The 27,090-nt window shown below is 53.4% G+C and overlaps 1 protein-coding gene across 2 annotated transcripts in view; it reads left to right on the forward strand.

The window, feature by feature from the left end:
• The first annotated feature begins 5,764 nt into the window (after positions 1 to 5,764).
• PIK3AP1 (phosphoinositide-3-kinase adaptor protein 1) overlaps positions 5,765 to 27,090 on the forward strand; it is an 83,474-nt gene continuing 62,148 nt past the window's right edge. Inside the window, exons 1-2 of one of the 2 annotated variants that reach the window (XM_074999838.1) lie at positions 5,795 to 5,886; positions 12,894 to 13,310. In XM_074999838.1, the coding sequence (XP_074855939.1) occupies positions 5,874 to 5,886; positions 12,894 to 13,310 (430 nt within the window). In that variant the 5' untranslated portion in view covers positions 5,795 to 5,873. Of the gene's footprint in view, positions 5,887 to 12,893; positions 13,311 to 27,090 lie in introns of both variants that reach the window. The other variant, XM_074999839.1, reaches the window with a different exon arrangement.

Here is a 27,090-nt window from a genome sequence, read left to right on the forward strand (position 1 = left end):
GGTAGTAAATTTACCTTTCATTAGAACCTTAGCTGAAACCAGAGGGGTCACCGTGTTAGTCTGTAGCTTCGAGAATAACAAGAAGTCTTGTGGTACCTTATAGACTAACAGATATTTTGGAGCATAAGCTTTCGTGGGCAACGATGCATCTGATGAAGTGGGTCTTTGCCCATGAAAGCTTATGCTCCAAAATATCTGTTAGTCTATAAGGTGCCACAAGACGTCTTGTTATTCTCTTAGTTGAAACCTTAATTCTACAAAGACATTACGAGCATGTCCATATTACGTGGCGCACATGTAACTCCTCTTTTCTCTAGCACCAGTTTCTTGACCACTGGGGGAATGTGTGAGCAGAGTTGATAAGAAAAGAGAATTTCGGTGCCATGGAAGATTACACTTTTAAAATATAATTCTTCCAAACTGGAACAAAAAGCTGAACTGTTCGGTCTGAAAAATTCTAAACAAGTTCAGTTTAGGACAATCAGGTTGGTTTGACAAAGTAAAAAAAAAACACCTTTGTTTCAGTAATGCCAACACTATAAAAAGTTTAATATTCAATATTTAATATCACAGAGATGTCTTATGGTTATTTTCCAGCCAACTCTGGTCAACTGACTCATTCCCAGGAAACATTTCAGTTTTGACAAAACTGCCTTTTACAACAGGATTATTCCATCAGAAATACTGACCAGCTCTCCTCAGCTCTCTCCTTCCCATGAGGTTGACATCAGTGACAGTAAATGGCACAGATCAACTCTGTGGAGCCTTTGACATCTATGAAGTGAGACAGCCAATGGGTTTCAAGGTGACTTTGTTTTAGTAGCTCAGACCAAGCTATTGCTCCATGTCCTTGGTGGAGTTTAACAATGACCCAAAATACAAGAGGCAGAGACATTGCAGAAGTGATGGCTTCTTTTCAGACTAGAAAAGAGCACTGGATCCAAATGGAGGTAGCAGCAGAGGGCTCTTAGCAGCACGGTTGTGAGGAGGGAGAGGGCTCACTGTGAGATGAACAGGCTAGAACCTTGGAGGCAGGTTGGCAAGAAATCTGAGCATTGCTAAAAACAGAGGGAGGTGGGAATCCAGCAATTCAGTTAGCACCAAACTGGGGCCCTGAATTAAAGCGGGATGCAGACACAGGGAAGGACTGTGATTGCCCGCCCCGGCAAGTGTGGGGAAACCCAGCTTACCGAACACCATCAGCAGCTGGTGAGTAGGATTCAAGGGCCTTTCTTTAGTTCCACTTTCAAGGCTTTCCATGGCTCACTTGGATTCCACACATGCCCAGGTCACATTCTTTCCCATTGGCTTGTGGTTGCAGTGCATGCAAATCACACTGGAGGAAAGGCCTCCCCTTCTTAAAAGGGGGTGCTCTGGAGTGGCCACAGTTAGTCAAGACTGAGCAACATTAAAGCAGTCACGCTTCCAGGGTGTCTTCTAGCAGGGGACAGGCTGATTCTTCATGGAAGCAAGTGAGTAAGGAGGCAGATTTGGTTCCAGGTGTTTATAAGTGAGGAAATGGTGGGATTATGGCAGATGTACTTCATGCAAAGGACAAGAGCAGAAAGAGGATGGAAGGACGGTGGCAATAGGAAACCAATGAGGGAGTGCAAGAATTCCTCCTGGAGCAGTAGCTAAGATCTTGGGAATAAGTCCTCTTTAACGTGCTGTTGTGGGCAACGTTGGCTTTCCCCCACCTGATGATTTCTCCTAGAGCTCAACATCTCCCGGGCAATGCAGGGATTGCTAACTCCTTGCACCTTCCTCATTCCTCATTGCCCAGGAGGGACGGCGTTAGATGTTCAGTGTTCAGAAAAGAAAGCCGAAGAGAGGGGTATTTGCCAGCATAAATAAGCCACCAGTCCTGCTAAGTATCAGCAGGGTAGCCGAATTAGTCTGCATCTTCAAAAACAAGAAGAAGTCCAGTGGCACCTTAGAGACTAACAGATATTTTGGAGCATAAGCTTTCGTGGGCAAAGACCTGCTTCGTCAGATGCATGAGTGGGAGGGTTCCAGAGGAGGGTTTAAACTTATGCTCCAAAATATCTGTTAGTCTATAAGGTGCCACAGGACTTCAGATCTGTTAAGGAACTACCAGCAGTGGACACATGAGGGGGCTCTGACTGCTCGAAAGGAACAAGCTGCACTGCCCCTGACTGAAGGGCATAAGGTCAATGGGACCCATGCCACATATGGAGTGAGCGGGAGCACATGACTTTGGCTGTAACTTGTGCGAGGGCAGGGAAATGGGGGTGGTAGTGGTCATGTACAAACTGCTGGCTCCTCTGCCTTGGGTCAGGAGCAATGGTGCAACGCTGCTTAGGAAGGGAGGGGAAGGAGCATCTCATGGCTGTTTAAAAGACGAGGGGCCATTTAGTCAGCTACTAAGTCAAATTCTGGCCCAGAGTGAATGGGTGTGACTATGCTGGCTTGGAGCTCTTTACTGTTAATCACAGCTCTGAGTGTGGCTCGTCTCGGGGTCACTAAAGTAAGAATCCAGGGTTAATATAGCTGGGGGCGGCGGGAGGGAAAAAGGGTTAGTAGGACCCGTTAATGAAACAAATTAAGGAGGACCTGTCTCATTCCTGCAAATGTCAAAGGTGGGGAAATTGCCCTTGTACTGCATAAGGCAGTTAAGATCTCTGTTCAGGCCAAGGTTAAAGGCGTCAATTCTTTATGTGAATTCCGACTCAGACTTCGTAGGAGAATGGCTACTTTCAATCCATTATTGAACGGCCAGGAAGGTTCACCTTCGGGTTTCTGTGTGTTCACATTCCCGCAGTCCCCTTCTCTGGCTGCTATACAACCCTCAAATTCTATTTTTCTTCTCTGTTTTCATCTGAAGAAGTGGGTCTTACCCCCAAAAGCTCAGGGCCTGCTACATTTGCTAGTCTCTAAGGTGCCACAGAACTGCTTGTCTTTTGTGAAGTTTGCAGACTTCCCATCCACACCTGGGGCCCTTCCCCTCCTCAGCCTCATTGACACGGTCACTCTGAGAATCTGGTCAGACAGGGGACCAGCGCTTCCACTGGAAACAAGACCCACAGCAAAGCTTTCCATACACACCCAAAGCCACTGCTGCTCTTCCTGGCACAGCATTCCAAGGGAAGGGATGAGCACTAGGGATTTTCTACCTGAGTCTTACACATTAAAATAAAGGGGCAAGTTCAGCCAGCATAGTGAAACCAGTGCAAAGCCCTGCTATTTTGGCCTGAAAGTGGCTTATCTTGGTACGGTTTGAACCAAGCCCTCATTGACTTAAATGAAGGCCTGATTTACACTTAAAACTTACATCAGCTGAGCTGTGTTGATTGGGGTTGAAACCAATTGAACCCAGATCCACTCCTGCTGGGGTCCCATCTCAAAACACCCCTCATGGGCACACAACCAGCAGGTGGTTCTGTAGGTTGACAGAGCTCAGGTTCTTCTGGGAGGCAGGTCTGTCAGTTGGCAGAGCTCAGGTTGTTGTGGCGGCAGATGGTTCTGTCGGTTGGCAGAACTCAGATTGTTGTGGCAGGTGGTTCTGTCAGTTGGCAGAGCTCAGGTTGTTCCGGGAGGAGGTTCTGTTGGTTGATGGACTTCAGGTTGTTGTAGGAGATGGTTCTGTCTGTTGATTGTTGTGGCAGGCAGTTCCTTCGGGGTGACAGTGCTCAAGCTGTTGTGGCAGGCGGTTCCCTGGGGTTGACAGTGCTCGGGCTGTTGCGGCAGGCAGTTCCCTGGGGGCGACAGCACTCGGGCTGTTGCGGCAGGCAGTTCCCGGGGGTGACAGCGCTCGGGCTGTTGCAGCAGGCGGTACTTTTGGGGTGACAGTGCTCAGGCTGTTGTGGCAGGCGGTTCCCGGGGGGTGACAGCGCTCAGGCTGTTGTGGCACGCGGTTCCTTCGGGGTGACAGCGCTCAGGCTGTTATGGCAGGCAGTTCCCGGGGGGTGACAGCGCTCAGGCTGTTGTGGCACGCGGTTCCTTCGGGGTGACAGCGCTCGGGCTGTTGTGGCAGGTGGTTCCTTTGGGGTGACAGCGCTCGGGCTGTTGCGGCAGGCAGTTCCCTGGGGGCGACAGCACTCGGGCTGTTGCGGCAGGCAGTTCCCGGGGGGTGACAGCGCTCGGGCTGTTGCAGCAGGCGGTACTTTTGGGGTGACAGTGCTCAGGCTCTTGTGGCAGGCGGTTCCCGGGGGGTGACATCGCTCAGGCTGTTGCGGCAGGCAGTTCCCGGGGGGTGACAGCGCTCAGGCAGTCGCAGCAGGCGGTTCCTCTGGGGTGACAGCGCTCGGGCTGTTGCGGCAGGCAGTTCCCGGGGGGTGACAGCGCTCAGGCTGTTGTGGCAGGCAGTTCCCGGGGGGTGACAGCGCTCAGGCTGTCGCAGCAGGCGGTTCCTCTGGGGTGACAGTGCTCGGGCTGTTGCGGCAGGCGGTTCCTGGGGGGGTGACAGAGCTCGGGCTGTTGCAGCAGGCGGTTCCCGGGGGGTGACATCGCTCAGGCTGTTGCGGCAGGCAGTTCCCGGGCGGTGACATCGCTCGGGCTGTTGCGGCAGGCGGTTCCTGTGGGGTGACAGCGCTCGGGCTGTTGCGGCAGGCGGTTCCCGGGGGGTGACAGCGCTCAGACTGTTGCGGCAGGCGGTTCCTGGGGGGTGACAGTGCTCGGGCTGTTGCGGCAGGCGGTTCCCGGGGGGTGACATCGCTCAGGCTGTTGCGGCAGGCGGTTCCCGGGGGGGTGGCAGAGCTCGGGCTGTTGCGGCAGGCGGTTCCCGGGGGGTGACATCGCTCAGGCTGTTGCGGCAGGCAGTTCCCGGGCGGTGACATCGCTCGGGCTGTTGCGGCAGGCGGTTCCTGTGGGGTGACAGCGCTCGGGCTGTTGCGGCAGGCGGTTCCCGGGGGGTGAGAGCGCTCAGACTGTTGCGGCAGGCGGTTCCTGTGGGGTGACAGTGCTCGGGCTGTTGCGGCAGGCGGTTCCCGGGGGGTGACAGCGCTCAGGGTGTTGTTGCAGGCGGTTCCCTGGGGGTGTCAGCGCTCGGGCTGTTGCGGCAGGCGGTTCCCTGGGGGTGTCAGCGCTCGGGCTGTTGTTGCAGGCGGTTCCCTGGGGGTGACAGCGCTCAGGCTGTTGCGGCAGGCAGTTCCCGGGGGGTGACAGCGCTCAGGGTGTTGTTGCAGGCGGTTCCCTGGGGGTGTCAGCGCTCGGGCTGTTGCGGCAGGCGGTTCCCGGGGGGTGACAGCGCTCGGGCTGTTGTTGCAGGCGGTTCCCTGGGGGTGACAGCGCTCAGGCTGTTGCAGCAGGCGGTTCCCGGGGGGTGACAGCGCTCGGGCTGTTGCGGCAGGCGGTTCCCGGGGGGTGACAGCGCTCGGGCTGTTGCGGCAGGCGGTTCCCGAGGGTGACAGCGCTCGGGCTGTTGTTGCAGGCCCTGTTCCTACACGTGCTGAAGTCCCCGCTCGCTGGCCCATCCGAGCCTGGGGCAGACGCAGCCTGGTCCCGCAGGGAGCACTGGACGCACAGGCCGGCCCAGCCTCTCCCCCCGCGCACAGAGGGTCCCTTCCGCGCCGGGCGGGGGGTTCACTCGGCTGCCTCCAGGCGCCCCAGAGATCCGGGGGGTCGCGGCCTCGGGCTGAGCGGCCCCGCCTGGGCAGGTGGGAGCGGCCGGCCCCGCCCCGGCTCGGCTTGGCGCACAGCTCCCGGCGCAGGGCTCGGCGCGGCCGGCTGGGGGCGCCCAGGGGTCGGGACGCGCCGCGGGGCAGCGCAGCGCGGCTGCCGGCCAGGCCGGCGGGCGGGGCGAGGTGGGCGGCAGCCCCCGGCGCTGATACGCGGAGGAAGTGGCCGGCGGAGGAGATTCCCACTCGGCTCCCGGCAGCCGCTCCGGGTATGCGAGGGCGCGCAGCCCCCGGACCATGGCCGGCCCAGGTAGGAGCCCCCCGCCGGGCGCCGCGCCCCGGCTCCGACCCACGCGGTGCTGGCCCGGGGCGCGCTGCGCTGCTCCGCTCCGGGAGTCCCTGGCGCAGCGCAGGGCTGGGCGCTGCACCTGCTGCTGAGCCCCCGGGCCAGGGCCTAGCTGGGGTGCGCCACCGCCTCTCCCCCGGCCCCCCGCCGCCGGGCCAGTCCCCCCACTGCTGGGGCTGAGCGTGCGACTCGCTGCCTGGAGGCCCAGGAGCTCCAGAAAGACCCGGGGCGCCCCCGGAGCCAGACTCTTGGGCCGCCCCCACCAGCCTGGGCAGGGAGGCGAGGGTGTCCCTGGTGCCCCCACACGGGCTGGAGCCAAAGTGCCTTGGGCCGTCATGCCCTGGGCAGCCTCTGGCACTGCCCCAGAGTAGGACAGCGGCTGGCAGGCAGCGGCCTGGCCGTTCCTGCCCTGCCAAGGAAGGCCCAGAGGGCGCCAGTTCTTGGGGGACAGCTCCCAGCTGATGTGGCTCTGGGGAAGGAAGGAGGGAGCCCCAACGCTTTTGCAGGCTTTGTCTGCCCCCCACCCTGACCTCTGCCCTGCAAGAGAACTGCAGGCTCCCTTGCTGTGCAAAATCTCCCCTCCTCTTGCCACATCTTTTTGGGCATGTCCACGCTGCAGGCTAAGCCCAGACCGGCACAGGTTTGAGCCCAGGCCTGGCTTTTGGCCACACAGCTCGGGTTGGGAGCTCCCAGGACACAGGTTGGAGCCTGCGTGCTGCTAAGACTCAGGCCCGAGCCCTGTTAGTTTGCAGTGTGGCTGTAGAAACCTGCTGCAGAAGGCCCAGGTAGGCCAGATTTACCTTCACGTGGATGCTCAGGCACAGGCTTGGAAGCACCAAGGCCGTAAGCCTGGGTCTGCGGTTACAGTGGAGTAGAGGCACTTGCCCCGGGCTCCGGGGAGAACCTGTTCTGCCAGGCCTGGCCTGCGATTTGAGCTATATTAGCTGGATTAAAGCTAATGCTGTGCAAACATTCCTGTACAGCTCCTTATTGCAGGGCAAACCAACTCTAAGACCTACAGGGGGTTAATACTTCTCATGCAGGTTCTCATGGTTCTCATGACTACTCACAGTGGCATGGGAAGGACGGAGTGGTACCTGTTGCGCAGTGTTTACCCTGTGGCACTGCAGTGAGTTGGGGCCAGTGTGCGCTATCATGCCTGGTCTGCCCTGTGGCATTGAGCAGGAGGTGGGGCCTCCGGATCTCTCTGGCAACATTCACAGGTTGCTCGGTCCTTCTCCACAGCAGCCTGCTCCCTTCAGGCTGTGTCCTGGGCTGAGTCTTTGCTGGCGGAGGCAATATGCGCCCTGCAGGGCCCTGGAGGAATGCCACCAGGCAGAGCAGCTGGGGCTTCCCTAGTGCCTTGGTAGGCTCTCGGTGCCCACTACGCACCACGGGTCTCACATTCTGCCTGCCTGGACAGAAGCCAAGGGAGCCTCTAATCTGTTGTAGGTTGTGGTCACAGCAAACTGGCGTCTCTTTAAGAGAAGTCTGTGGCTACAATGGAAGGCCACTGGGCTAGGGCCATTGGCTCCAATGCTCTTGATTGTGCAAGCCTTCATGTGCAAGTTCCCCTTACTGCAGGGGAAATTACGTGCTTTGTGCTTCTCTCACCCCCCCCCCACCCTCTCTGTCCGAGGGAAAACGTGTCAGCTCAATGGTGGAAAGCAACTCGCTGTGTCACTGATGCATGTCTCCTTGTGCTGTAAAAATAATTCAGACTAAGGTCTCAAGGGCCGGCAGACAGATACCAAAATTACTTTCTCTTCATTAAACCAAATCTGGTTCCAAGAGACTTCAGTGGCAAGCAGAACTGCCTTGGGGTCACAAGCTCACTTATGCAAATCTACCGTTCTTATCACTGACAGATGATCTGGCTCATGGGATTTTTATCTGCTTATTTTTTTTGCAGCAATTTCCCCTTATTTTGCTTGCAACACTTTATTTAAAGTGCTTGGTTCTGGGTAGAGTGACCCTGGGAACCTCTGATAACATGTTAGTTAATAATTATTGAGGCGAGTAGCACTGAGAAAAGTGGTGGTTTTGGTATGTCTTGCAGCTAGAAAATACACACTTAGCTCCTGTATAACTTAAACCCAGTAAGCTGGGGGTCGGGGGGGGGAGGATGGTGCTGAGTCCTGTTGACTCCAGGGGTCGTTAGTATCTCTCGAGACCATGTGGCTGTGAAGGATTCAGAGCTCTTCATATCAACATAGTCTTTATAGACTATATGCTGTGGGCCTGACTGGGCTGCACTTGAAGCAACTGGCTGCTCTTTTCAGATTGGCTCCTCTACCATAATATCACTGTTTGATTCTCTGGAAAATATAATGGTCTTTTGTTATGCTTTCCCTCCAAACAGATCTTGGAGCACTTCATTGACTGTTACAGGTTGAACCTCTCTCGTTCGGCACCCTCAGGACCTGACCGGTGCCAAACCAGAGAATTTGGCGGCCCATGAGAGGTCAATATTGTCTAGCAGCCTGACCAACACTCCCACTGCTCACTGGGCTCTGAGAAGACATTGAGGGGTCAATTACAGCTAAATAACAGCACAGAACACTGAGAGCCGGGACGGGTGGCTGGAAACAAACTTTATGGGACTGTGGGACACTTAGCCGGATGTCCACATATCATGGGTGTGGCTGGAGAGAGGCCGTTCACAGTGGTCATGGATGACAGAACAATGGTCTCAAGTTGCGGCTGGGAAGGTCCGGGTTGAACATAAAGAAAAACTTCTTCACTAGGAGGGTGGTGAAGCATTGGAATGGTCTCCCCAGGGAAGTAGTGGAGTCTCCATCCCTGGAGGTGTTTGTCGCACCTCGACAAAGCCCTGGCTGGGCTGATCTGATGGGTTTGGTCTTGCTTAGAGCAGGGGGCTGGACTCAATGGCTTTTTCAGGTCTCTTCCAGCTCTACTGTTCTATGATTCTCTGCTGGATCACAGCTGGTGCTGGACCAGAGAGGTTCAACCTGCAGTGTGTATGATGAGCCAAGAACAGCCATTGCTCTGATGCCACTGAAACGAGTCAGATTATAGCAGGGGGGATCTGAGACGTTCCCTCTCCTAGCTTTTGTGTAGATTAGGAGTTCCCTGATGCAAGGATTTTGTGTCCACACCTCAAATGGAGGTGGAATTGCCTCAGGGGGCAGCGTACCTATGTTAGCTTTAATCGAGCCAGCCTGGGTAACAAGAGCAAATAAGATGCTGCAGCAAGGGACCCCCAGTACGGGCAGGCACCCGAGTACCTACCTAGAGTCTCCAGTTGGCTTGTGCAGAGACACTCTGCCCAGGGTGCCTCGTTCTTGCTACTGCTCTGACCCATTCCAGCTAGATTAAAGCTAGCGGGGGTCTGTGTATTTTGCTCTCTTCACAGCGTGTAACCTGATGGGGCTCCAATCTGCTGGCGCTTTGAGGTTAAACTCTAGTCTTAGCATGCAAAATGGAATTATATCCCAGCGCAGTATGTTTCACAGGACAGACATTAAAGGGCTTAAATTCGGCACAGAGCTTGTTGTGTACATGGACGCTCTTGCAAGCTCTTGTTCTGACAAGGGAGCAGCTTTCCATGACATGAAAATAGTCTTAGAAAATTAATGCCAGTGATTGCAGTGCCGCTGCACTTGGATTGCAGACCTCAGAAGACTTGTTCTAAAGTAAAGTACTTGGGCTTGTTTAGTTTGCAGAAGAGAAGACTGGGGGGTGATTTAATAGCAGCCTTCAACTTCCTAAAGGGGAGCTCTAAAGAGGAGGGTGAGAAACTGTTCTCGGTGGTGTCAGATGATGGAACAGGGAGCAATGGTCTGAAGTTGAAGAGGGAGAGGAGTAGGTTGGTTATTAGGAGAAACTACTTCCCCAGGAAGGTGGTGAAGCACTGGAATTCATTACCTAGAGAGATGGTTTTTAAGTCCCAGCTTGACAGGGTCCTGGCTTGGATGACTTAGTGGGGGTTGATCCTGCTTGAAGCAGGGGGCTGGACTAGATGACCTCCTGAGGTTCCTTCCGGCCCTAGGATTCTATAACGGAAAGCAGCCCTTTGTTTTCCAACGGGTGAGCAAACCTTTTCTGTCAAGCCTCACTTTTCATCCCTGCAGGGAGCCAGGTCAGGGAGCCCCACTTGGAAGTCCCACCAGAAGCCTTACATTGGGGGCGAGCTCCGCAGCCTAAGGGACCTGGCCTGGGCAGGGGAATCTGGCAGCTCCACTGGGGAGACCTGCAGAAATGTCCCCTGCCTCCAGCTATTCCCTTGTTCAGGACCACTCAGATCTGGAGGGTGCTGGAGGTACAACCTGTAATTCTTGTCTTGTGCCTAGAAGCGTGGGGGTTTATGGTCAATGAGTGTTTCTTTCAACAGACATTGGGCATGTTAGGAAGAAACTCATGTTCCGCTCAGCTTATGCCATAACTTTTTGTTCCTTGCACTTTTCTCTGGCTCTGGTTGGTACTTGATGCTTCAGAAACAGGTACTGCACCAAACGGACACAGGTCCAGTCCGGTGGGGAACGTGCTGGGTTCCCCCAGTGACAAGAAGGGGAAATGAGTGAAGGGCAGGGGCGTCTGAGCTGACCATTTCTAGACCTGTTGAGCATTGGTTTTCTGTAAAATAGTCAAATCTTGGACTCTTAGTCTTAAAACCCTCTTTAGAAACAGTGTGAATGCCTTTGATTGGAACACAGGGGGATTTTCTGGGTTCTGTTTCTCTGTGGCCCAAAGCACATGCTCAACACCTCCATCCTACTTCTGGTTTGCACAGCGAACAGTTTGCAGCATTGGTTCAAAGGCGGCGAGGTTCTGAAAGCCGTAGGTTTGTTACCTTAGCACTGGCCTGTTGCGGCAGGGGCAGAAAGGTACCACTCCAGCAGTGCTGGCTAGGAATAGCATGCCCGTGGAGGGCACAGTGCCTTTTCAAGCACTCCCCAACAGGTGCAACGTGCCCTCTCCGCCACAGCTGCTCACCGCTGGGCAGTGTTCACAGGGCTCCAGCTATGCCCCTCTCTGGAGACATAAATGGTACTAATAGAGCTAGTATCTGGGAAGCACTGGTTGTCAAATTGCAGCTGCATCTGGTGCGCGAGTGCTAGAGGAAGGAGGTTTCTTGTTCCCCACCGTCCTCGCACTGGTGCGCTCTGGAAATGCTCGCACAGCACAGAAATCCACTGGAAGGTTTTGCCATGTTTCCGAAAGCCAGTCAGATCCTGGTTTTGCTCATCCGGGAGTTTGTTCCAGAGCTGGTTTCTATCTATTAAGTCTGTCCCCAGCACTCAGATGCTTTGGCCTGGCTTTTGGGATCTGCATCTTTCCAGGAAAGTGCAGCTGTCCTAGTGGTTCATTCATAGCTCCAGTGTCGTCAGAGCTGGGACTCTATCCTTTGCAGCTTTGGCCACTGCTAGAGCCTGTCTGCAGACTCACTGCATTGGATACACTTGGGTTACAGTGCCAATTTCTCATCCCTAAGGGTTATAATCAGTTTCAGCTCAGAAAAAAATTGGTTTGTCATTGCATGACTGGGCCCCACTGACCCAGGCACTTGTCTGCCTTAATTCAGCCCTCCGCACAAGCCCTGGGGGAGGCCCTGGCTAGCTGACCCCAATTTCCACTGCAAAGCAGCTGGATTCAGCAGCTGGATTCAGCAGCACAACTGGAATCTTTTGAGGCTGCTTAATTTTGATTTAATATCAATGAATGAAATGTGGACATTTAATGTGGGTAGTCACCTGTCTTGATAAATCCAAACATCATTGCCAGATTGCCAGAAGTTTTGCTAGACTGGACCAAGGAATAACACCTATTTTCCTTCAAAGGCTTTTGTGGTCTTTTTCTGCTGGGAGTGGGTGGGCTGGAGCTTTTGACAAACTCAGGGGCAGGTTGGGAGCAAAGGCAGAGTAGGAGAAATATCCCGTTAAAAGGAGCAGCGTTGAGATTAACATTGAAAACTGAACCATAATCTTCAACGCTTTATCGAGCTGGATGGGGAAGTTCATACGTGAAGGATCTCTTTAGATGTGGGGATATAACACTGCATCAGTTCACACAGGCTCACCCTTCAGGGCTTCCGTCACAACCAGAAGTGCTTATATCCTAGAGCACAATTACATAACAGAGGGCTGAGAGGCCTGGGTCCTAGAGAATCCTGGAAGAGGACGCTCAGACTGTAAGATGCTGACAGCTGCATTGGTGCTGCCAGAAGCCTGAGTTTTAATGTTTGCTAGGTTAATTCCTTCTCCAAGCACAGGCAGCTAATATGTTGCATGGTAGGCCAAAGGCTTCCTTTTCAGAAGAGAAGGTCCGAATGGGGCTTGCAGAAGAGAGGGGCTGAAGCTTTAACCATGAGGTTGCTGTTACGGTTCCGTGCTGCAGCTCTGGGGAACTGAGCTGAGTCATTTCAGGTACACGCCTCTCAGGCAGTTTGCGTGGTGCGAAGAAGTCTGCAAAGCCTCTCTGGCCTGCCTGAAGACCACTGTAGTTTCTTGTAACACTTGGTGCATCTTGGCTAAATAAAGACCTTTCTTTTCCTAGGTGAGCTACGTTTAACGCGAGCTCCTTTAGCTCAGCGTTGAACTCTTAGGTCTGCTTCCCAACTTGCAAAGACCCTATCTTCAATTGGAGTTCGCTTTTCACCCTAGGGGGGCTTTTTTTCATTAGATTCTTTACTTCTCACTGCGGTATTTCCACCCATGACTTGTCTCACTCAAAACACAGCTGGAAATCCCACCCCCCCACACACCAGGGCAGCTCAAGAGCACGCAAGAGCTCCTGCTCAGATTTTAGCCCCAGAAATGCAAGTACGAGTTCAGCTGCTCTGGAAATGCAAATGCCTCTCTGCATCGGCTGCTCTCCTCAAGTCCCATCAGGTCCCACTGGCGTCTCAGATGAGAAGCTGTGAGCATTCGCTCCTCTGCTCCGAAACCCAGGTAAAAGTCCGAGGGTGGAGTTTAACGCTTCTCTTTGCTGTTCTCCTTGCACCTGCACAGGGGCCCCTGGGGAATGCAACGTGCTGATCGTGTACGCCAGGGACGCCGGCGAATGGTGTCAGTACCTTCAGAACCTCTTCCTCACGTGCCGGCAAGTGCGAAAGCAGCGAGTCCTCGGCTACTGGCTGGAGTACGGGGCTGCCGTTCCCCAGGAGCAGCTGGACTTGTTCAGCAGCAGCCGATGCATCATCGTGCTGCTGTCTGCCGAGCTGGTGCAGAACTTTTACCTCCCTGACGTCCTGTGGAGCCTGAAGGGAGCCTTGAGGCCCCCGCACAAAGTGGTCAAGCTGTTCTGCGGCGTGGCGGACTGTGACGACTATTCGGGGTTTTTTGAGGACTGGGCCCAGTGGAAAGAGCTCACCTACGACGATGAGCCTGACGCCTACATTGCGACTGTCCGGAAAGCTATTTCAGAAGGTAAGGGGGCTGGCTGGGATCTCCGTCTGTTCGGCTGGGGGCAGGGCACATGTTAATACAGATCCTTCTGGGGCTGATCACACCTTCTTACATACACAGATAAAGCCGGAGCTATAATTGCCCCTAAATTCAGGGACTCTCCTAGCCCTTTCTTCTCCGCCCTAGTGACCAGGTCCCCGTCCTCAGGGACGCCCAAAGCATTTTGGAATTTGGATGGCGTCTTCGCTACGAATGTTTGAGGGTTGCCCGCGTAATGGGATGTGCTGTTGAATGTACGGGAAGCTAAAGAGTCTTCCATGCTCTGCCTATTTTACCCTGCTGGGATATTGACCCAGGCTCATAAAAAATAGGCGGCTATTCTGCTAGGTTATGTTTTTCCCCCTATGGGAGCCAAGGTTTGGTTGTCTTTTACAGCAACTTTCTGGCACAGGAGAGCCACATAAATCTAAGCACAGCCTGGTGTGGGCCAAAGAGGTTCTGCGTATTTTAAGCCGATTTCAAGTCACCCGTACTGATTTGTAGAGTTTCAGTTCAGAGTGTTTTGTGTGTATTTAGGTCGGCTTTTTTGCGCATGGTTTTGTCTGCTTATGCGCGTGTATAAACTAAAATGGGGTGAGCATGCTGGCGGAAAGCCAGTGACTCGCCCATACAGTACGTGTGGAAGCGGGCTGCGGGAGGTAGGATATGCTCTGTGTATGGCCCATGGGCTGTAAGGTGGCGCTTCTGCTCTGTTGGCCAGTGCTTTCTTTTAAATCAGAGAGCCAACAGCACTGGAAAACCTGGGTAATGGAGCAGACGCCAGCACTTGCTACAAATCACTGCAGGTGTCTTTAGCCCAGTCATAGCTGCGCAAAGATGCACCTTGAGGCGTCTGGCATTGTTTTGAGCCAAGCCCTCTGAAAAGGACCAAGTCAAACTGAAGACAGAGATTCTTTAAGTGCGGAAACGGTGACGGACTCTAAACGAGAGTGGCCCAGGCCACGAAGTTCTGTCTAGGTCTGAACTTCCCCTAACTCAGGGGATCTTGAGAGGAGAGAGCCACGAACACATCCTTTTAAACCCAAATCCTCACAACTGTTCTGGGCTTTGGTGCTGCATCTACAGCCTTAAACCCAGGGCCGTGCCTGAACGATCACGCACTGCATGGCTGCCAGCTCATCCTGTGCTCATAGCCTTCTCTCCAGTAATTTCTGTGCCTGGGGAGGGTCATCAGCACATTGCAGGATCAGACCCATAGGGCTTATCTACACCGAAAAGTTCTGTCTCTTTGAGGATAGTGGTTAAAGTGATCATTGAAGCAGTATAACCTCCTGGTGTGGACAGTGATGCCAGTATAAAGTGTAAGTCTTTCCATGTGGCAAGGGGAGTAATTATATCGTTACCAGTCATCTTTATATGAGGATAACCGTTGCCGTAGTCACAGGCTGCCTTCCTCAGAGCATGGCTCAGCCTGTGGCGGAGTGCGTGCGTACACGTGACCAATTCTGGATCCTCTGATGAAATCCGCAGGCTGGCTCTGGGGCTAGGGGAGCAGCTGTCCTTCTAAACTTGCTGTGGAAGGGCTCAAAGGCAGCTAAATTACTGTGCCCTGAAATTAACGACGTTACCGGTTGCTTTGCCCTCCTGCCTGAAGGAAAAGCAGGACATGGTTGCGGATGAGCGCAGCCCCAATGTGTAGCTGATGACGTTTTCTAGACTTACTGCCTGTACGGATTGTTAACTCCAGCATTCTTATATTAGCACGTTAGAGCTGCAGACTGGTGACCTCTGAAGGGGGGACAGGCAGGCTTATGCAGCGATCAATCTCAAGATGGCTGATGCAGGGGAATATTTACTGGGAGCAAAGGGGAGAATATTAATCACAAGGCCTGCAACGGGGACCCCAGAGCCTCCAAAGACTTGCTGGGGTTTTGCCTGTTCTGCGGATGTGCAGAAGCAGACAGGAAGGAAAGGAGGAGTCACTCCTGCTTACCTCTTCCTCTTTCCCAGCACCCAGTTCTCATTGTTCCTCCCCAGGGTACTCCGGCTCCCAGCATTCTGGGGGAGCTGCAAGGCAACAGGGGAAGAAGTTGCTTCTGCAGCAGACATAAGCCTACGGTTCTCAGCCGTGGGACTCCTTCCTGTCACACGCAGGCGCTCTTTCTTAAACCCCTTGGTGCACACAGCTCCTGTGTGGAGACGCCCAATGGAAAGAGAGGAAAACATCCTCCTGGCTTCTCCTCACACCGTGGAGCTGTCTTGGCTCAGACAGTGCCCGGTCGTTCCGTCCTGGGCGTGAGGCACAAGGATGCTAGGCTTATGGCCAACATGCTAAGGTTACTATGGGCTGCGGGTGCCATGAGGAATGTGAGGATGGGGGGAAGCAGATGTGCTGGAGTTTGGGGCATGTCTGCTCCCCCCCGTGGAGCCCAACACCCCTGTGCCTCCACAGAGACAGACTCCCACCACCAGAAATGCAGGGTATGGACCCTAGTGAGGCTGCCCTCCTGCAGCCCTGGGGGTGAGCCCATGGCCTCTTCTGCTGCTTGGTCTCACGCGATGGCAGCTATAAAACCCAAGGGAACGCTCGCAAGCAATCAGAGCTGAATTGCGGTTATGGACATTTGAGTCAATCAGGTGCAGATCACGGATTTTCCCTTCGCCGAGATTTCCCCCGTGGCTGGAAATGCAGGGAACCGCGCAGGTGTGGTCGCCAGAGAAGGTAGCCAGTCCCACCTGAACTCTGCCCAGAGACTCCAGCCTGCCACTTTGGTGTAATGTAGGCATGCCCCAGGCAGTTCCCTTTGGCTGGTGTCTGGCCAATAGGAGCTGAGAGATTGTGCTGGGGGCGTGCAGAGAGCGCTTGGCCCCCACAGCTGTCTGATCGGAGCAGCGTGCGGGGGTACCGCAGGCAGGGAGCCTGCCTCAGGCTCCTGGTGGGCCATGGGCCAGATCTAGTGACTTGTTGGGTCAGATCCGGCCAGCAGGCCCTATTTTGCCTGTCTCCCTCTAACGTAACCATCTGGGCACACAGAGGACAGACAGAGAGATGTGCTAGCTCTGTCTAATTCGTGCGATGCCTGGCTGGCACTGGGAAGTGGGGGTGATCCTGCCAGGTACTGAGAACCTACGAGGGAGTGTCAGATGCCCTTGGCACCTTTCAGGGCCTCAGGATGAGGTAAATGATCCTGTCTGTGTTCTGGGTTTCCTCAGAGGGAGCTTGTACAACGCTTTGTGGAGGGCACGCCCATAAAGTAGCCGCTGCTGTACAAACCGTTTCTTACTGGGAAGGCGCTAGGAGTCTGCCTTTCTCCAGTGTGACCATAACGCTTGCTCCAGAGGTGACCTCTCCCTGCAACAGGCACATGTACTGAAATGGCTGAGACTTCCCTGCAGTCTTTAATACCCCTCAATGGTGATTTTATTTTAGGCAGATCATGTTGTAATCGACTTAGTTCTTCAGTTGCTTTCTTTGAGCTTCAATGCCTGTTCCAGTGATTGGCTGTATTTGACCACTGGCAAATGCTTGGGCAGAAGAGAAGCTAGTTTTAACTACCAAGTGTTTTATTTATGCCAGTTCTCACCAGAAAGTCTCCTATTTCCAAGCCATTCGGTATGGGTTAAGCTGGCTTTGCCGGGCTTTTTTTTACCATTAAAGTTACAGAAACTATATGACACTGAGTTCTAACCCACATGATGGAATTTGGAGCTGATGGGACATGACTCCAAAGGACTTGGGTCAGGATTCCTGTCATCCTGATTGTACCCGTTTGTAAATCTGTCCCGGTCCTGCTTGTCTCTGAGCCAGAAAAGTTTATCTCATGTGACAGCCACAGATTGGCAGACCAGCTGCTTGAGTGTTTGTTTAGACAGGGAAGCGATCCCCAGGTGTGCAGTGGCACGTAGTTCCTGTTTGGGTGAAATGGAGGAGAACGTCCTTTCAGTTCAATCCACAGTTTCATTGAAGCGGGTTAGGTGAAGTCATTTTGTAGGTGATTGACTTGAAGTGCCTTTGGAGAACTGATGGCTTCCCTAGAGAAGTGTGGTGTAGATACGCGGTCCGTGCCCCTAAGGCTAAATGCCACACTATGGAGCAGGAGCGGTGGCCTTAGGTTCGATTCCACTCTCTGCAACCTGCCTAACCATTCAGGGCCATGGCCTGCTGGCTTTTACAGCTGTCCTGTCTCTTTCCCTACCCTGCAGTTGAGTGCTTTGTGGGGCTGGGACTCAGTTTATTCAGAAGAATGGGCTGCTGTTGATTGCGTAGGCCTGGGAAAGAGGGACTCAGGGGCGTGTTCGCACTCCTGTTCCCCGTGCCTGGAGACTGGCCTTGCTGTCGGCATCACCAGCCCCAGGTCCCAGCCTTTGGGCAGACCCCTGCGGGGTCCTGCTGGGCTGCCACACTTTGCTCGCCCACCAGGATCCCACAAGCCCATTGGGGTCCCATGGGCTTCACTGGTCCTCAGGGTCCCATTCCTTGTTGGCCCTGCTATGGGCTCTGCTGCCTGCCAGCCTCGAGTCCCTCGCCAGCCCAAGACTCTGCAGCCATGGCCACATATCTGGGGCAGTGAGGGTTGCCAGCTCCCCCAGACTTGATGGATCAGACGCCCTTTGCGGCAAACGGAGACAATTTGTGTGCTCCGGGAGAGTTGGCAGGCTGATCTCAGCAGGTCCAAGTGTGTGCGCGTGGGCATGCGGCTCAGCTTCACAACCCCAGAATAGCTCCAGCCCCTGTTTAAGGCCTGTAGTTGCTATTGCAATAGTTATGGGCACACAAATTAAGTACCCGCAATGGCAGCATCAGCATCAAATGAAAAACTAAAGCTCTGGCGGATGAGTCGGACGGGGGCGCCAGGCATGTCAAATAAAGAGCGTCACAATGATAAGGAACGGGCAGCAACCCATCTGTTGGCTGGAGGGCAGTCTCTTAGCAGCGGCCTGCTGCCTTCCTAGCCTGTGTCAGGCACTGGTACCAGCCCTCGGACCGGGCGTCGGGAAGCACTACGTCAGGGCAAGGAGGGCTGTCAGGATTCGCGCCGCGTTCTGGCCGCCGGAGCATTGCATCAAGTGCAGCTGCCAGCGCATGGTTCCATTGGGGCAGCCTGTCCCCCTCCCCCTGCCATCCCCGCAGGCCGCAAGTGACTTTAACTGCTCTGCTAGTTTGGTAGGAAGTCAGAAAAGGGGAAGCTCTCGCTTGGCCGCGCTGATGGTAGAGGCTGCACCCTCGTACCGAGGCGTGATAAGCTTTGGCGCACATGCCGAGCGGTTCTTCTGGGCTGTGTAAACTCAAACGCTTGTGCTGCTCTCTGGCAGCAAATGGCCTAGTAAAAGATATGACCTTCCCCCACCTGGTCTCTCTAATATCCTGGGGCTGACCTGCCTGGGGCTGGCAGAGGGCAGCAGGAGCCAGGTGATGTGTGTGGTCAGAATGGTACCCCTCTGTAGCACTGACAAACATTAACTAAAGGAGATAGGGAAATTCCAGTTTCTCTCCGAGCTTGGAGCCCTGCCACGCCATCGATTAACACCGTCCATCTGTCTTTCTGTTGCCCAGAGAAAGCTCAGCGGCCAAAACTTGGGAAAGTCAACAGCAGCCAGGCCTTCAGTGGCTTCTCGATTGGATAGCAGCCCAGCCCAAAGCGGCTTAAAAATGAATTTGCTCTTCAGCAGCACACTTCAGCTGTGGAGTGGAGCCAAGATGTAGGGCCAGCATCTGGGGAAGTCAGGGTGGAGACATCCTGCAAAGAACTCTTTCAAGAGCCTGCAGGTGAGGGGGCTGCTTGGCGTCTCAGGGGAAGTCTTTTGCATAGGCAAAAGAAGGGGGAGAGATACAAGGGGGTGGCTGGAAGGCAGCCAGGAGAGGAGCTGGTGAGCAGGAGGAAATGAGCAGAGATGTAGACTTGACAAGAGTTCTGCAGAAACCTGATGGTGAAGATCTCGACCATGATTCTGAAAGCTGGTAAACAAATCAACATTTAAACTGGTCCTAGCTCTGGAACATGCTTGACCAGAGCAGGAACCACTGATCATTAAGGGACCAGCAGACGCCTTTAAGGAACCACATATTGAACCACCAGCACCAGAAATGAATTTGTGTCTTTGAAAGTGGTGGGAAAATGGGCTGTGAAACTTTTAGCCCTGGTAGGCTTTGAAATAGCATCGAGAAGCTGTCTTACTCCCAGGGTCGCACTCAGCACCTGGTTCCTACCAGCACCGCCCTGCAAGCGAGCTTAGTTTACAAGCTTCCCATGAGCTAAAGGCCCCCTCAGATGTAAATGACAGGAAATAGCTGCTATGCTATAAATGGCCCGATTTAGTTGTGGGTGGGAGATAAAGTAGCAGAAACCACACTAACCCTGTCATGTGCAGGAAGGACAGTGAGGAAGTGCGTGGCCTTCCTGACTCACTTTTGCTGGGTGGGCGAAACTATGAATGAATCTTCAAAGCACCTGGTCCTGCTTGTCCAAATGGATTGGTTTTCACTCAGCTTCGTGTGCTTAGATTTCAAGCAATGTTAAGGAAAACCCGTTAAAGACCTACTGGGGTTTTTCTCCTTGTGCTACAGTGGGACAGGGACGCAACAACAGAGAGGAACTGGATTAGAAATGGGTTGGAAGTGTCATGTGGAGTGGGGTCTTCAGCTGGGAATGAGCTGGGGAGACCACTACATCATTCTTGCTGGATGAGGGTTTGAGAGAAGTAAATAGCCTTTCTATTTTTGGTGCGTCTCGTACAGGTTTTAGTCATGAACACCTGATGGGGTGGTGATGCTCTCAGCCAAGGTCCCCTCTGATCTTTTCCATCCACGTGCAGAATAAATTTTATGAGCACTGAGGCATGTGCAAATGGGCACCACCAAAGAAAGAGCCTGGCTGTGGGTGCTCTGCTAATCAGCGGGGCAGCATTTAAATCTCTCCTGAGTGGCCACAGAAGGATCCAGCTTCCAGGGAACCCTGCTCGACCCTCAGACTTTAGGGCTTCAGCTGACCCGCAGCTGGCAGCAGTGCCTCCGGCTCCGTTGTTGGAACAGGCAATCGCATAGAGGCTGGTAATGGCCAAACTAGGCTTTCAGGCTTCGCTCTGTTTCCGGGCATCCTGTTCGTGAGCTTAGCTCAGAAGGCTGAGGAGCAAACAGGAGGCAGAGGCGAGCCTTGTCTCTACAATCTGTGGTTAGCTGGGTCGAGGCAAAGCTGTCACGGCACGAGAGACCTGTGTTCTCTTTACTCTGGAGAGAACGGAGCCCCTCAGCTGGTGGAGTCCTATGCAGCTTTAGCTTAGCATGTCTAACACGAACTTAAACCAGAGGCTAACGGAGGCACCAGGCAGTGCCGCAGCCTACTTATTGCCCCTGGGAGGAGAGTCTGATGCATGTCCCCAGGGCACGATTTTCTCCAACTCTCCCTTTCTCAGTGGGCGATCCCTTCTGACACCCTGGGGCAGATGGGCCTTGCAGCGTTAACAGGCCTGAGGGACAAATCCCTCAGACGGCTGCCTTGCTTGGTGTGTGCTCAGCTGTCCCCAGGAGTGACAAATGGGATCTGAGTGACTGAGCTGCCTTCAGAGTCACCCAGAGGCTAGGGCAGAACGTGTCTCCCGGAAGGACTGTGAGCTGCACCAACCCAGCGGCCAGGGAAGCTGCTGGGTGCTGTTCTCCAGCAGTGACTATCCTCAGGTTGCTGGAGGGCAGGGTAGCCTGTGCCCGGTCCCCCCAGGGGCCTGACATTTACAGCACAGGGGGGGCCCTGGTTGTAGGAAAGATGCTCCTGGAATGAAAAATTGAGCTGTTTCTTCCCTCTTGTTGGTGTGCTGGCCCCTGGGTGGGATTTAGAGCCACTCCAGCTTCTTTACTGCTCGGCCGATGGGGGTGTCATCACTGAAACAGTCCGTTCTCTGTGTACCTCACCCCGCACTACCTGGCTCTGCATCAGCCCGACTGAAAGGTCGCTTTCCACAGCCTTCTGGCCTCGGCAGATGTCACTGCTGCTGGCCACGGCAAGTCTGGTCTGCAGGGAGGAACCTATCAGCTCTGAAGGAGGGAAGAAACACGCGAGTGGCACCATGGAGATGGCCATTTTGTACAGTGGGACTTTGGCTGGAGGGCGAAGCCACAGAGAGGAAGCTTTGGTTCATGGAGCGAGAGGGGTCTGCTGGGTGAGAGGACAACAGGAGAGACACTGCTAGAGGATGGTGTAATGCCTGACCAGAGCTAATCCCCAACGTGCCCTAGAGGAGGTGCCATCTGCAGTGAGTGAGCCTTGTGACAATGGATCAGAAACCTGGACTTAGAGTGGTTAGACCAGGACTTGGCAACCAAAATAGCAAGAAGAGCTATTTTTTTTTTTTTTTAATTTGGTGGAAAACTCATCGACCGAGCAGTAAAGAAGCTGGAGTGGCTCTAAATCCCACCCGGGGCCAGCACACCAACAGGAGGGAAGAAACAGCTCCATTTTTCATTTCAGGAGCATCTTTCCTAAGCCCAGGGCCCCACCGTGCAGTAAATGTCAGCCCCCCACCCCCCCCCCCACCGTTTATGTCAGCCTGTTCTGCCCTCCAGCAACCTGGGGCTGGAGGATGGTCACTGCTGGAGAGCCACAACGCATGCGAATACGAAACAGTCCTTAATAAATAACATGAAACTGTACTTCTTGTAACCCCTATTCTAAGAACGGCACACACACCGATTTGTAATGCAATATGTGTTTACTGCAGGACATTCACAAACTTTTGCATTTTCTATTTCCTCACACTTTACGTGTATGTTTGTACCACTGTCTTCCTGACTTTGACTCCCGAACCTTCTTTCTCTCTGGAGGACGCGAGGGGGAGTTATCCAACGTTTCAAGATCACATCTCGTTCGCTATTTAGATGCAAGTTGTTCATTTTGGGCTTTTAGACAGTCACTGTTGATCAAAAATAATCAAGAGGCCTTTTTGGTTTGGTTTGTTTTTAAACTTTGCAATTATAGTGTCATAAGCCACAAAGTCACCCCTGGGCTAGAGGCATTCCATGGGGCTGTCAGTGGCAAATCCTGAGCATAAAGAGATGTTGTAAAGGCCAAGACCTTAACGGGGTTCAAAGAAGAACTAGACCAGGGTCAGCAATCCCTGGCATGGGCGCCAAGAGTGGCACGTGAGTTGATTTTCGTTGACACACAAGGCATGAGCTCAGCCCTGCTCCCCATCCAGCCGTGTCTCCTGTGCTGCCAACCACCACATTAAGTTGTTAGTGACTTCAAAAAGTATCACTGGCACTTGGACTGCACATAGTGGTCAAAAGGTTGGATTTTGGCTCTCCACCTTGGAAAGGTTGCTGACCCCGCAACTAGATAAATGTGTGGAGATTGAGTCCAGTGATGGCTATTAGCCAGGATGGCCAACAGGGGAGGGACCACTTTGGAGATACACATATACACATCTGCTGCAGCTGGAAGGGACCTCAGGAGGTCATCTAGTCGAGACCCCTGCCCTCTTAGCAAGACCAAGCACCATCCCTGATATCTATTAGCCCCAATCCCTAAATGGCCTCCTCAAGGATTGAGCTCACAACCCTGGCTTTAGCATGCTAATGCTCAAACCACTGAGCTGGCCCTCCCCCCCAACTTGATGATTACCTGTTCCGTTCACTCCCTCTGGGGCACCTGGCATGGATCTCTGTGAACAGACAGGGCACTGGCTAGATGGATCTTTGTTGTGACCCAGTGTGGCTGTTCTTACATGCACAAAATGTCCCAGTCTTACAGAGGTCTGAACTCCGATAAGTCACTCACCTTATTCAAAAGCAGTGTTGCATGCTCTTCCGCCCCCTTCCCAGGGTGGACCTAAATACTCCAGCGTGCCTAGCTCGTAAATGCTGCATTGGTGCACAACCTGGCCCTGCCTAGTGCCACCTAGAGGGCCAGCCACCTCTGAGATTTGTGGATTTGCAGAACTGTGCCAGAACCGTGAGCTTCACCTCCCAGTACCGATAAGAGAGAAAGGACTCGTCTCACGTTTCACGATGATGGTGTCCCACACAAAGTCAGTGGGGCTTAGGAGTTTGAAAATTTTATCCAGAGCAACTCCAGGGATGACGATGTGAAAGAACTGGTAGAAAAGTAGGAAACTCGAAACAAAACAAAACAAAAAAAAACCCGCAGAAATGCCACTATTTGCCAGTGGAGACGCGCGGTTAATGTCTTTCAAACAACCTTAGCACCAACCTTGTGATTCTAGCTGCAGTGATCCCTGCGTGTCTACTTTGCAAAGCATGCTAATTTTGGACTGTAGCTTTTTCCGAAGAGTCACCGCTGTTGGTGACTGTCCCACATTGGGGGAAAAAAGCTGCTGTAGTGGTACAGTGACTCCCATCGGCCACTTGGCATCATCTTTTCACATAAGGCTTTGCAGTTTCTGGCTGAGCACCGCCTCAATTCACAGTCGTCAGTCGGTGGACTATGGAGCGTAGTTCTTTCCAGCCTTCTCTTCCCACTCGCCTGTGTACATGCAAGAGGAAAGCTTAGTTTGGGTCATGGCTGGAAGGAACTTGTTTGTTACAGACGGATCAGGGTGTGTTCGTCTCTTTTTCAGGACATCTCTGTGCAACATAATTGATGTTTTTAGGTGCATTGATTGTACATTTTACCTTCATGTGACCCCAACACAGCACGGAGCTCTGAGGTGCCTGGGTTTCTAATACCCTATTTATAAGCACACTGCTTGGAGAGAACGTTTATCCTTCTGTCCCTAACACGTTGGCCCAACCTGGGCTCCCGCTGAGTGAAGCTGTGGCGGAGTTTCACAGGTTTGCCTGCCTGACAAGCTTTGGGAGCAGGCTTCCTGCAGAAGGCCAGAGCTTCTGAGGCTTTGCCATTTGCTGCTCCCAGGGCCAGGGCAAAGAAGTGGCTCTTGCAGGTCAGCATGGTGCAGTGAAGAAAATTGCCATGTGAACTCACAGCTTCCCCCTGGGACAGAGAAAGGGACTCCCAGGACAGATGCTGGTCCTGTTGCCTCATGTGCTTCTGAGGCCACTCTGACACAGTGTGACTAAGGGCAGTCTGAGAGCCTGGCCGGGCTGTTTCCACCCAAAAGTGGAAATTTGCAAGACAGGCTGCTCCACAGGACAGAGGCAGCCCAACACCAGCACTACGGGGTCTCTAGGGACTACTGAGGATCTCTCTCACCCCAGCCAGCTCAAGTTCCTTTGTCCCTTTTCTCCCGGTATCTCAGGACCTTGATTCCAGCCCCTTCCAAATTTACCTCCTGTTGTGACTCCTTGAGGCAGGGGTGACTGATGCAGGGATTTTGGGGGAGAGAGTCGGCGGGGGGGAGGGATTCCCTGCACAGCCTCAGAGCAGGGGGTCGACACTGGGCGGGGGGGTGTGCGTCTGACTCCCCTGTGCACCCCCATGCATCCCTTTTGCCTGGAGGTCCAAACAACCTGCTGCAGATCTTAGCCAGAATCACAGGCTTTGTGCAGGAGTCTATGCCTGGCCCTGAGGTTCTGGGGCCCTCAGAAGAGCCATTTAGCTCTTGGGGCCTTTAAAGAGGATGAGGACGCACATTGGGAGTGAAGTCAGCGCAGAGAACAGGTAAGGAACAGGGGAAGCCAGGGCAGGGGGCGTCCAGGAAGTCAGCATGTTGCTAAGACCCAGCAGGCCAAGAGGGGCTTTGAAACTTCCATAGGGCTGGGAGAGTCTCTGGGAGCCCTGTGAAGGTCGAGCTGCTTGTGTTGGGCGCTGCTGCTGGTGGTTCCCCGCTCCCGGATCCTCAGCCTGTAGCGGCCCAGCAGGTCCCAGAGCACCATGTCCTTTCGTGGAGACCCAGGCTTCTTGGCTCCAGGATTCTTCCTCCTCCTTGAGCAGAGGAATGGCCGTGGCAGAACACACCATGGAGCTGTTATTTCTGGTGTCGCGGCTCCAGCACTGGGCCACGCCTGGGGCTTTTGGAAGCTGGCAAAAGCCAGCCATAACACTACGAGTCCTTCCTGCAGGACGGATATGAGGCACCTCCTGCTGCAAAGAGACATGCTACCAAATTGGCTGGCCTGTGCAGTGCTCAGCACGCATTAGATCTCCACTGTACCTAGGTGGCTCTGTTCTGATGTTGTGGCTGCTGTGGTTTGCAGCAGCGAAGATTTGCATTTATAAGTACTTAATTTGGGTTAACTCTGGCTTCTTTAAGTCTTGCCCACAAAAGCCACAGGCCATTCTTGGAGGCGACCTTGGACTCTGCTTCTCTTTTGTCGGACAATCAGAAATACATGTAAGCCCCAAAGGGAGCGTTCTGCACACCTAGAGATCTTCCCTGGCTTCTGGTTAAGAGACCGCAAGATAAGGCAGGAGCTTAAGGACAATGCACAGAGGCAGCCTGCAGGATTGATGAGAAGAGAATGCACCAGCCATATTTGAGAGCAAGTCCAATGGCTTTCGGGAGATTTCAGAGAAACCATCTCCAGAAGGGCGCTCAGTGCTGTCACCCTCTCACAACAGACTACGGCTTCATTTGGAAAAGGGGAATGGTCAATGGCTCAATATCTGGGTGGCGGTTGGTTTCAAGCGGAGCACCCCGAGGCTCGGTTCTGGGGCCGGTGTTGTTCAACATCTTTATTAGTGACCTGGATGAGGGAATGGATTGCACCCTCAGCAAGTTTGCAGGTGACACTAAGCTAGGAGGAGAGGTAGATATGTTGGAGGGTAGATATGGGATCCAGAGTGACCTGGATAAATTGCAGGATTGAGCCAAAAGAAATCTGATGTGGTTAAGTGTAGAGTCCTATACTTGGGATGGAAGAATCCCAAGTATTGTTACAGGTTGGGGACTGACTGGCTCAGCAGCAGTACAGCAGAAAGGGACCTAGGGGTTATGGTGGATGAAAGGCTGGATATGAGTAAACAGTGTGTCCTTGTAGCCAAGAAGGCCAATGGTATATTGGAGTGCCTTAGGAGGAGCATTTCAAGCAGATCTAGAGAAGTAGTTATTCCCCTTTATTTGGCACTGGTGAGGCCACATCTGGTATATTGTGTCCAGTTTTGGGTCGCCAGTATAAAAAGGATGTGGATGTGCTGGAGCAGGTTCAGCAGAGGGCAACAAAAATGATTAAGGGGCTGGAGCACAAGACCTATGAGGAGAGGCTGAGGGATTTGGGCTTATTTAGTTTACAGAAGAGAAGACTATGGGGTGATTTCATAGCAGCCTTCAACTTTTGAAGGGGCGGTCTAAAGAGAATGGAGAGAAATTGTTCTCCGTGTGACAGACGGCAGAACAAGGAGCAATGGTCTGAAGTTACAGAAGGAAAGGAGTAGGTTGGATATTAGGAAAAACTACTTTCCCAGTAGGGTGGTGAAGCACTGGAATGCGTTGCCTAGAGAGGTGGTGGAATCCCCAGCTCTAGAGGTTTTTAAGTCCTGGCTGGGATGACTTAGTTGGGATTGATCCTGCTTGAAGCAGGGGACTGGGCTTGATGACCTCCTGAGGTCCCTTCCAGCCCTGTGACTCTGATTCTAAATGAACGGAGCCGCCTGGGCCGCCCTTGACAACTTTTGATATATTCGAGCTTGTAGGCACTCAAATGTGAGCTAAAGGATTTGCCATCGCGCATGGTGCCGGGCAGAGACAGGAACAGAGCCCTGGGACTTGACCAATCATTTGGAGAGCTCTTCTGTACCCGCACATGCGCTATGCTGAGGTTACTTGCTCTGAGCCTCCCGCTCAGGGCGAGTTTGTGCGTAAAGCGTGAGGCTGGCACCTATTGATGCTGTAGCTCACGCAGATAAAAACAGCAATTATCGGGATGTTACGTAACTTGGGAAGAGTCCGACCACAC

The sequence above is a fragment of the Carettochelys insculpta genome, chromosome 7, assembly GCF_033958435.1.
Source record: "Carettochelys insculpta isolate YL-2023 chromosome 7, ASM3395843v1, whole genome shotgun sequence".
Lineage (NCBI taxonomy): Eukaryota > Metazoa > Chordata > Testudines > Carettochelyidae > Carettochelys > Carettochelys insculpta.